This window comes from Apodemus sylvaticus, chromosome 13 (assembly GCF_947179515.1).
Source record: "Apodemus sylvaticus chromosome 13, mApoSyl1.1, whole genome shotgun sequence".
In the NCBI taxonomy this organism is placed as follows: domain Eukaryota; kingdom Metazoa; phylum Chordata; class Mammalia; order Rodentia; family Muridae; genus Apodemus; species Apodemus sylvaticus.
The window spans coordinates 16,590,147-16,601,194 of NC_067484.1; the positions used below are offsets into that span (position 1 = coordinate 16,590,147).

Genomic DNA, 11,048 nt, shown 5'->3' on the forward strand with positions numbered 1-11,048 from the left:
CATAGACAAGGCTGGCTTCAAACTCAGAGATCCACCTGCTTCTGCCTCCTGCGAGCTGGGGTTAAAGGCGTCCACCATCACCGCCCAGTGAAATGGTCATTTTATTACTACATAGTAGGAAAGAAAAGAAGTAACAACCAGGGGAAGTAAAATAGTTTTCCTGCCTAGTTGTGGATGCCACGTGTGGTTGTAAAGCACACCTTTCTGATGTCCATCTTTAAAAAAAAAAATCATTTTATGTATCTGATTACACTGTAGCTGTCTTCAGACACACCAGAAGAGGGCATCAGATCTCATTACAGATGGTTGTGAGCCACCATGTGGTTGCTGGGATTTGAACTCAGGACCTCTGGAAGAGCAGTCAGTGCTCTTAACCACTGAGCCATCTTTCCATCACCCCCCTACCCCCCGCACCACCCTCCCATGGTCATCTTTAAAACATTACCTTAACCCCACTTCTGCATGGCATGCTGTGTATGGCTTTGCAGGGGAATACCATTCTCTTAGTTTGCTTTTGTCGAAAAGGTAGGGACTGGTTGCGGTAACTCTTGGGTCTGTCAGTAAAGCAACCAGTGTGTAAAGAAAAAAAAGAAGCCGGGTGGTGGTGGCGCACGCCTTTAATGCCATCTTGTTAAAATCTGATATGTATGTTTCTGTACTCAATTTTCTCCCCGGTGATGAAACAGCTGCTTATTTGAGTTGAGGTGTGAAAATACTACTGGGAAAAGGTAGAGCAGGAAAACTAGCGATAGTAATGAAGACAAAAAGAGTCCTCGGGAGACTGCAAGCAGTGAAGTTAGGCCCACCTCCCCTCCGGCTCCACACCCAAAGTGCTTGGATACAGAGCTTTCTTAATTCTTTGCGCTGTACTCTGTTTTTTCACTTTTAAATAATCTTAAAACTAAAACATCAAACCAGAGACAGTATTGCATTGTATTGATGACCACCATTCACCGCTTACATGCCTGGTGCATTGCATGTTTCAGTCAAATTAACCTTAACTATCTCCTCAAACATTTGTTCTCTCTTTAGTAGTGAAACGATAAAAAAAAAAAAAAAGCCTTCTAGCTTTTTGAAATGCACTCTACAGTATGGGCACCATGGCCTTGCTTAAAATAAGCTGGATGGGGCTGGCTAAACTGTTAAGGGCACTTAGCTGCTCTTCCAGAGGGGTGCTGAGTTTCCAGCAATCTCAACACTCCTAACTCCAGGGGATGCCACGCTCTCGCCTGGCTTCCGGAGGCACCTGCATTTACGTGCAGATGTCACACACGCATCTGTGTAAATAAATAATAAAATAACTGGACGGCTAAAAAACAAAAAGCAAACAATAAAAAAATAGAAGACCAGATGGTTTGGTGCCCTGGCCACTCTGCCCACTGTCTGCGCCCCGCCCACACAGTCATAACTCCGCGCCGAAGCCCCGCCCACATATCGGATTAGCCCCGCCCACACGTGGCTCGGGGCTTCCTGTTGTCTACTCGCGTCCTTGGTCGTCTAGGGCTTACACAGCGATCCATCCTACGCCCGCTCGTGCTTGCGAGCCCCGCGCTCCGAGGCATGTGGGCGGGCGTCGCGGGACTGAGAGGCTCCTGCACGGGGCTTCAGGTTCTGCGGGGCGGCCACAGGGCCGCGCTTCTTCCCGGCCGCGAGTCGGCCCTGCACACCTCGGTCGCCTCCTGCGGCAGCAAGAACTTGCTCAAGAAATTTGCTTCGAAAACCAGGTAAGCACAGATCAGGGTCCGCTGCTGCCATGGTCGCCTAGTGCACGGTTGGATGAAGGCGATTTCTACAGGGAACGGATGTCCACAAGGGGCTGGGCAGGGACCATGGGGACAGGTGTCTGTTAGTATTAGAAAATTATTATTGGCAGATCACCTGCAGTTTGACCTTTGACAATTTCCACATTCCCTTCACCCTTTATTTTTTGTACAGTGTTAAGCCTCCTGAAGCCTCATCGTGCATAAAATTTGTCCTAATTAAATATTTTTAGTAATAGAGAAATAAGATACTTTGATTTCGCCGGGCAGTGGCCGCACAGGCCTTTAATCATAGCACTCAGGAGACAGAAGCAAGCGGATCTCTGATCTCAGTTCCAGGATAGTTAGGGTTAAACAGAGAAGCTCTGTCTCCAAAAACACGACAAGAAAAAGTTGTTTTGTTTTTTTTTAATTTCCACAGCATCTTAGAATCTACCAAGTGTGGTAAGCCAGTTTATATTGGGGCGGGGGGGGGGGTTGTTTTAACAAATGATTCTACAGGTGGTTTTAGGTTTATGAAGAAGTGCATTGTTCTGAGACTGGCCTAAGATTCTCTATCAGAATTTAATGGTATCCTTAATGCCTTTTCCTATCCAGATAAGGTAACTCGTGGTCAGTCTTTTCCTGTTTGTCACCTGTAACTGTTCTGGATAATCCTGGTTGGAAGTTGTGTGCACACTGCTGGAATTCAATATTTTCTTCATGATTACATGTGGGTTGTGGACTTGGGGAGAAAGAAAACGAGGAAAAGCACCATTTTATCTGTCTTTAGGGGTGAGATAGCCAGTGTGCTTCCACTGTTCTGGGGGTCAGCTGTCCCCTTCGTCATTTTTGATGGGAAGCTGCTGTGTGTTGTAGCCCCTGACCTTAAGAGGTAAAGAATTATGGTCGTAGACTGTTTCGGAATTCTTTGTGGGAGATGTTCCCCTTCATTTACTAATTCATTCATCAGTGTGGACTCGTGGTTATCAGCTACTGTTTCATTTTGCTCAAAGTGTTGCATCTTTGGCCACCAGTAGCCCCCTCAAACCCTTTGTTCTCTTGACATACCCCATATGTTTAGCTCTCTCTCTCTCTCTCTCTCTCTCTCTCTCTCTCTCTCTCTCTCTCTCTCTCTCGTTCTTTCTGGAGCCCAGGTTACTGGAAGGTTCTGGACAACATGGTCTGGGATCTAGATGTGCTCCCTTTTATTTGGCTGGCCTTTGGTCCGTCTACTCAGAAGCATTTTGTACCTATCTGGACATTTGTCCTCTTCCCCTGTTCTCCTGGAACTTGCTCCAGTTCACACGGTGAGAAGTGAGTCTTCCCTCAGTTTCCCAAGTGTTCAGCGGAGCACACCAGAACCGTCAACCTTTATCTTCATGAATGGCCAGCTCCGCATAGCGCTCTAAAATCTAAAGGCCTGTCAGTTTTTCCACTGTAGAGAGATACAAGTCACAATTGCAGGGTTCTGTTAGGTGTCTTTTGTCCCTTCCCCACAGCCATGTTGTTGCCCACTAAACTTAAGTAGTTGTTAGGGTCCCATTAACACGGCCCTGTGACCAATGAAAGCACCCTATACTTAAAGTGTCACAAAGTTTTGATGTAGTTTTTTTTTTGTCATAACTATCTCATCTAATTTTTTTAAAAAAGAGCCCCCATCTCTTTTTAAAGATGTATTTTATGAGTCTCTCTCTCTCTCCTCTCTCTCTGTGGGGTGTGTGTGTGTGTGTGTTTGTTCAAGACAGTTTCTTTGGCTGTCTTGGAACTTACTCTGTAGACCAACCAGGCTGTCCTCTAACTCACAGAGATCCACCTGCCTCTCCTTCTTGAGTGCTGGATTTAAAGGTGTGCATTGCTACCGCTCGACCTTTGTACCTGAGTTTTAAAGTGGTAGTGGCACATGTCTTTAATCCCCAACACTCAGAGGCAGAGGCAGACAATCTCTTAAGTTCAAGGCCAGAAAAACACACACACACACACACACACACACAAACAAACAAACAAACAAACATAAGAGGATTCATTTATGTGTATGAATATTTTGCCTGCTCATATGTCATGTGCATTGTGTGCAAGCCTGGTGTCTGGAGTTCTGAAGAGTTTGTCAGATTCCCTGGAAGGGTGATTGTGAGACGCTGTGTGAATGCTGGAACTGAACCCAGCTCCCCTGAAAGACCAGCTAGTGCTGCTAACCACTGAGCTACTTCTCCAGCCTCTCCTTCCCAACCTAATTTTTGTTTTCTTAATATAGAAAGAAGTTTTGGTATGAAGGTCCATCCCTGGGGTCTCACTTGACTCCCAGGCCGTCCAGGTATGAGTTCCTCACAAAGAATACCTTCAAAAAGACCAGGAAGGAAGACAGTATACGCCTGAAAGTCCTGAATGGCCTTCTCTACAAATCATTATCGGAACTGCTGTGCACTCCTGAAGTGAGCCAGGAGGTGTACGACCTGAATGTGGAGCTCTCCAAGGTGAGCAGGGGTCAGGGCTGGAGGCAGGGGCCGGCAAGCTTAGTTTGCCTGAAGCCCTCACACCTGAGGTCTTGCTTGGGACTGCAGAGGTGCTGAGTCTGGTTTAAGTTGTGGGCCAAGGTGCACATTCAGAGCTTTTTCTCTACCTGGGTGAGAGACCTGTGACTACTTAGTGTCAGCCAGTGTGATGAGACAAAGCATTAGAAGTAGCTTAGGACTGTGGTGAGGTTTCCACAGGGCCTTTGTCTTCATAAAGATAGTGAGGGGCCCTCCATCTTAACTATCAGGGGCATGGCTGTGAGCAGTGCTGTGGGCGCACGGGGTTGAGCTGAGAGAAGGGAGGTGAGCTTGGATGTCTGTTACCCGATTTCCCCTTGGTGGATGCTGTGCTCTGGCTGGCGGCTGCCATCGCTAGAATAAGTTGCCCGAGGCAGAAGAAGCTGTAGTTCCCAACTCCAGCACTCTGCATGAACTGTGCAGACTAAACGGAAAGTGACTAGCTTTGGGGGCATTTCAGGTCTCCGTGACTTCTGACTTCTCAGCCTGCCGGGTGTACTGGAAGACAGGGGTCTCTGCCGAGCAGAACAAGCACACGGAGGCCGTGCTGCAGAGGAGCGCCGCCTACATGAGGTGATGGGCTTGCTTCTTACCAGCAACACCTTCTAGCTGAACCTTAAGTGCCTTGGCCATCTGTCTGTAGGTAAACTTTACAGTTTCTCATTGAGGATTTCTGCTTTTAAGGAGAAATCTTGGAAGCATCTCTTTGATTCTTAGAGTATAAAATGCATTTTCCTGTAAGACCTAATCTAATCAGATTTTTCAGAAGTTTTGTGGGGCTCCACAGGTCCTTTCGGGGTTCTGTGAAGCAAGAGCTATTTTGGGTGTGTTAAAGCTGGCTCTTGATTGCACTGCCCCCCAAGCTCACAGACACACAGTGCCTCGTGTACCCAAAAGCATCTTGAATGAACAAGGAAAAGAGTGAAATACGCCACTGTAAATGTTGGCCCTCGGTGCACAGCACAGGCAGGTCTCTAATGTCTGGTGAGGCGCAGTCCTCCCTGCGGTGCTCCCTAGGTGAGAGGGGCCTGTGGCTGCTCAGAGGCAGGGTTTCGGCAGACATCTCTGAAGAATGCACAACTGAACCGCTGAAGAGCAGACAGCTGCTCATGCCCAGAACCGGTAGCAAATGTCGTCTGGGTAGTTGAGCCTGACTGTGTGAACTTGATAGTCTGGAGAACCGGTTCTGTTCTTGGGGATCGTGACTTTACAAGTTCCACACAGTACTGTGCAGGGTTCTGACCTAGTGTCAACAACTAGACTGACATACAAGGTTTGTAAGACCACACAGGGCGAGAAGGTCCGCTAACCCGCCAGCCCTGATGCATTGTAATGTGATACTGGATTGTGTTAGGTTGACAGAGGCTCAAAAAAAAAAACAAAAAACAAAACAAAACAAAAAAACATCCATTAATTGTCCTTTCCAAAGGACCATTAATACATTTCCCCTTCTCGGTTCTTATCTGTGTGAGGCCACAGTTCCATGTGCCTCAGCAAGAATGGCAACAGGAAGTATGTGTGGAGTGAAGCACCGGCTGTCGCTCCGCTGAGCTGGTCCTCAAAAAACGTGTGGACACATAGACCAGGCCACTGCTCTCGACACGTCTTTAACAAGTCATTTTTTTCATGAAAACTATGTGTGTCTGCAGTTAGTATATTTACTGTTTTAAATGACTTTTAAAATGCCATTTTTAAATTTCTCAGATTTAATTTCCAGTGGAGTAAACATCCATAGAACAATGTAAACAAAATCTGTTGGTCATTCTCAGTAATTTCTTGAAATTATAAAGGGTCTTGAGACCTAAATTTTTTAAAATTGAGGAGCTGCTTGGACATAACAAAGTTATTCAGTGTCTTACTAAGATTTCTGTTGCTGTGACAAAACTGAATGACCAAAAACCAAGGTGGAAGGAAAGGATTTGTTTGGCTTACACTTCCACATCACTGTTCATCATCAAAGGAAATCAGGACAGGAACTCACACAGGGCAGGAACCTGAAGGCAGGAGCTGAGGCAGAGGCCTTGGAGGGTGCTGCTCTCCTTGTGGCTGCTTTCTTATAGAACCCAGGACCACCAGCCCAGGGATGGCTCCGCCCACAATGGGCTGGGCCCTCTCCTCACCTCTAATTGAGAAAATGCCCTACAGCTGGATCTTATGGAGGCAGTTCCTAAACTGAGGCTCCTTCCTCTCTGATGATTCTACCTTGTGTCCTTGTGTCAGTGTTGATGCCAAAGCAGCCAGTACACTCAGTTTATTCAGTTAACAATACATTAATAATAAATGAATTAATAAGATCCATCTGGCCGTGCATCTCAGCGTCTCGGAGCCAGAGGCCTCACACAGACCTCCCGCTCCTTGCCCTCCCTTCATACATTACTCCATTTCAGGAAGAAGACTGTGCTGGGAACCCACGTGAGGGGCTTGTCCAGCATATCTGTGTGTCTGTCTGTGTACTGTCTCATGTTCCGTATGAGGGTCCCTGGGCACCCACTTCCATAGAGAGTGGCTGCAACCATCAAAGAAGGGTCAGAAGAAAGTTAGTAGAGTGAATGCATCTTTGAGACTATTGTGATTGCCCAAAATTTGGTGTCAAAGTTTCAAGGGATTGCAGGGCCTAGACCTCATTGGTCTGGTCTGTATCATATTACTGAGCTGTACCAAAATCTGTCGTGTCTAGCAAGCAGGGATGTCAGGTTGGAGTCCTTCCAGGGAGTGTCCACTGAGTACAGGATGCTGTGAGTCCAATTCAAACAGCTTGCTCATTAGGCCTCAGTCGCCTCAGGAGAATGAGGGCCAGCTGTGGTGTGCTGCATCCTATAGTATCCGGCAGTATAGAAAAGGGTTCACCAAGGCTTTGCCTCCCTTCCCGCCGCCGCCCCACCCCATCAATGACCCATTGTGAGTGGCTCCCTCTGAGAAGCCGCTTCTGCCTCCCTTATCACCTGGTAAACTTGTGAGTTTGATGTAGTGTGTGTTTGGCTCTTCTCCACTAAATGTCATGAGCTCTCTCCTCAGGCATCTTCTGCTATCTCAGCAAACCCTGAGGAATGTTCCACCCATAGTGTTTGTTCAAGACAAAAGAGACATAGTCCTGGCTGAGGTGAGCTTTTACAGTAATTTGTCTGTTTTAAAATCTCATGTACATCAGAATGAGCTTTTATTTATGAGTCCATTTGTTTGCTGATTTATTAGTTTAAAAAGAGTTTTATGAATATGGCTGTTGCCTGTACGTATGTCTGTGCCACATACATATATTGCCCTCTGAGGCCAGAGAAGGGCATTTGATGCCAGGAACTAGTGTGTGGGTGCTGGGAAATGAATCCAGATCCTCTGAAATAGCAGCCAGTGTTCTAAACCACTAGGTCATCTCTCCAGCCCTGTTTATTCACTTTTGTGTGTGTGTGTGGGGGGTGTCTTAGGGTTTCTATGGCTGTGATAAAACACCTTGACCAAAAGCAACTGGGAAGGGAAGAGCTTCTTTCAGCATACAGGTCTATCTCACAGTCCATCAGTGAGGGAAGTCAGGCTAGGAAAGCAAACAGGACAGGAGCCTGGAGGTGGGGACATGGAGGAGTGTTGCTTGTCACCTTCCTTCCCATGCTGTGCTCAGCCAGCTCCCTCATACACCGAGGAGGACCACCAGCCTAGGGGTGGCGCCACCACAGTGGGCCAGGCCTTCCCACATCAATCCCTAATTAAGGAAATGCTCTACATTTGTGCCCACAGGCCGAATATGGTTTCCTCTTCCCAGATGTCTCTGGCTTATGTCAAATTGGTATAAAACAAGTCAGCATAGTGTGTGTTGAGGTCAGAGGACATCCCCTGGTAGAACATGTCTGTTCTGAGGATCCTGCTCAGGTGGTTAGGTCAGAAAATTGCTGAAGGAAAATCCCAGACTCAAATAGTATACAAGAAAAGCATTTATTCTGTAGAAATTACCAGCATGCAGGGGTCAACCATACATCAAAGTGGTGACCACCAGAGGAGCTCACAAGTCCCCTTTTATGCAGGGCTAGGGGAATTTTCCAGGTTCGGTAACCTTTAATATGTATTGGCTAGAAGTGCAGCAGAGACATTAGTTCAATTTTGATAGGTTTCTATGTTAGTTTCATATTTGGTGAGACCTTGAAGAATCTCAGAAGCGAGCTCAGTTCTGGCCTTGTTATATCCTCTAGGCAACTGTCCTAGGAGCTAACTTATGTCTAGACTTACCCTCCCTATGTCAGGGTCAGCGCTGATCAATGGCCATTGTCCTCGGCGCCCTCTGAGGAACCTCGTATGCTTCCCAGGAATTGAAAATTTTTATTCCCAAGGTTTTTGGACCTCTTGAGGTCACCAGGCTTGGCTGCAAAGTGCCTTTACCCACTGTGCCATCTCCCCTGCCCAAATAATTAGCTTTTTATACATTTTTTATACTCCTTGAACTTCAGTGGGTAAAATTTCATGTTTCAGTTGGTTTACTTTCCTTTATTTTTAAGAGAGTCTCATTGTGTATCCCTGTCTGGTCTAGAACTTGTTACATAGACCAAACTGACCTTGAACTCACAGAGATCCCTCTGCCTCTGACTCCAGAGTGCTGCTATTTTTGGCTCAGGCCTTATGACCCCACAGTGGGCTTCTATGACTGAGCCTGTGATGACCTCACATCTATTCTTGCTGTGCTAGAGGCTTCCTGTCCCTAAACACTCAAAATACTGTGGAGAAATGGAATTATTTTTCAAAAGCACCTTAGAAACCAGCAAATGTTAGTTATGTAATTCAGCTAGTGTTTGTTTTCCTGGCAGACTTGCATAATATTACAAACTCAGGGAGCCTCAGTTGTCAGGGAACTTGGGGCAAGTTAATGGGACTCAGGGTGGGGTGGGGGTGGGTCTGTGAATCTCTGCAATGAGAGAGACCTGCAGTGGTGTTAACTGAAGCCAGGAGACCTGTGCTGGGCCTTGTGTGAGGCTGACGCCGTACCCTGGAAACAGAGGGCAGGATCTGTGGTCCACCATCCTCCATCCTTCCCTTTCAGGTAGATCGGTTACTGGCAGTGGCTGACTTTGGACCCCCAGATGAAAGGGATGATTTGGACGGTTTGAGGTGAGGCATGTGGACATCTTTCTATCACCTGTGGCAGATGCTTTAGCCACAGCAGCTGCTCAGTCTGTCTCTACTAGCCCGCACGGTCCCCTTGGTACCTGCCCTTGGATTCAGCACGTCTGCATAGTTCTGGGTGGCTGTCTATACGCATGCTCAGATGCACACATAGGTCACACGAGCCACTCTCCAGGATCACCTTTCTAATCCCTGTCACCCTCAGACTAGGTCAGAGACCGGGAGATGTGGCGCGGGTCCCATGCAGATGGTTTGCTCCTTATACCATTATCTGGAGCTTGGCTCGGGCTCTGTGTGAAAGCTTCTCTTCTCTCACAGGAACCCTGCCCAGGCACCACCCGACTCCCCAGAACCAAGCACACACCCAAATCTCTGTGGGATTGACCACGAGGCACTGAATAAGCAAATAATGGAGTACAAACGCAAGAAGGAGCGAGGGCTTCAGTGTATGAGCCTGGTGCCACCATCAGGGCGGGAGCAGGCGCCTGATCCAACCCGTTTGCTCCGGAAGAGAAAGAAGGCCCGATCCCGGCAGCACCGGAACGCTTCCCCCAGAAGCTTCCTTTTGGGTGAGGAGGATGAGGGCGAGGACAGCAGCACGGAGTGGGAATGCCACGCCCATGAGGCAGAGGACGAGTGGGAAGCAGAGCATGAAGCTCTGGGGCAAAAGAGAGCAGGGGTAGGGGTGGAGCCTCCGAGCTCCCCGCCCCTGCCTGTGGGTCCGACTGCAGGCCGGAGCCGCCTCTGAGCAGAATGGGGAGTTTACTTCCCGGACAGGAGATGAAGGAGGAGCTCTTGGTGCTGACCATCCTTGCACCGCTTTCCAGCTACCTGTACACCCCAATACTTGTCTGGACTCCCTGGTTTTTCTCCAACATTCATGAATAACTAAAAAAGAAATAACATCACTGAGAGACTCACAAACCTGGTGTATCTTACCTCATAGTCACTGGCGAAGGCAGCCTAGCCTCAGTGGCAGGTTTGCTGAGCACAGAACCCAGAGGACTGCATCTGCAGAGCTCCACCGCAGATCCTCAGTGATAGGACCTTGTCCCTTGTCCCGGATAAATAAAGTATTTTGTATTTACTCTGAGAAGTTTGTGTATATGCACAGTGCATTTTTAACATCTGCTTCTCTGCTCCTCTCCCTTCTAACTGTTGTAGGATTCCTGTTCCCGAGTGCCCCTGCTTACCGCTTCATGCTTCACTCAGTCTAATTGGTGCTACCCGTATGTAACATGGGAATAGGGAACACAGGCAGCCACAAGGGCTATGACCTGTGCTGCCCCTAAAGAAAACTTGACTCTTCCTCCCCAGCAACCATCGGCTGCCAGTAGCTCCTTATCTAGAGCTGAGCCTGTGAGCCCATCCTCAGTCCACGATGAAACGGAGACCTGCTTGATCTTGGGCAGGCAGCCGACTGCCCTTAGCTCCTTAGTGCAACCCACTGTTACGTCCAGGAGGCGGTGTTGCACAGCAGTGCTGCCTGACCTCTGGCTCTTTCCACCCCTCTCTTGAAAATTACTCCCTGAGATTTGAGGGAGAGAGGGTGTGATGTAGGTACACCCCATTTAGGGCTACGGTGACTTGTGGACTCCTCCGGCCCAGTTGTGAGTCTCTGAGCCCGGCCGCCCACTTCTCTGATGAAAAATCTGATTTCACTAATCTGTGGCTATAA

The 11,048-nt window shown here is 48.0% G+C and overlaps 1 protein-coding gene across 1 annotated transcript; it reads left to right on the forward strand.

Moving 5' to 3' along the window:
* Positions 1-1,449: 1,449 nt before the first annotated feature.
* Positions 1,450-10,466, forward strand: Rbfa (ribosome binding factor A). Its single transcript, XM_052155749.1, has 6 exons — positions 1,450-1,724; positions 3,994-4,213; positions 4,731-4,843; positions 7,286-7,370; positions 9,288-9,355; positions 9,689-10,466. The coding sequence occupies exons 1-6, from the start codon at positions 1,561-1,563 to the stop codon at positions 10,116-10,118; spliced, it is 1,080 nt and encodes a 359-aa protein (XP_052011709.1). The 5' UTR covers positions 1,450-1,560; the 3' UTR covers positions 10,119-10,466.
* The last annotated feature ends 582 nt before the right edge of the window (positions 10,467-11,048 follow it).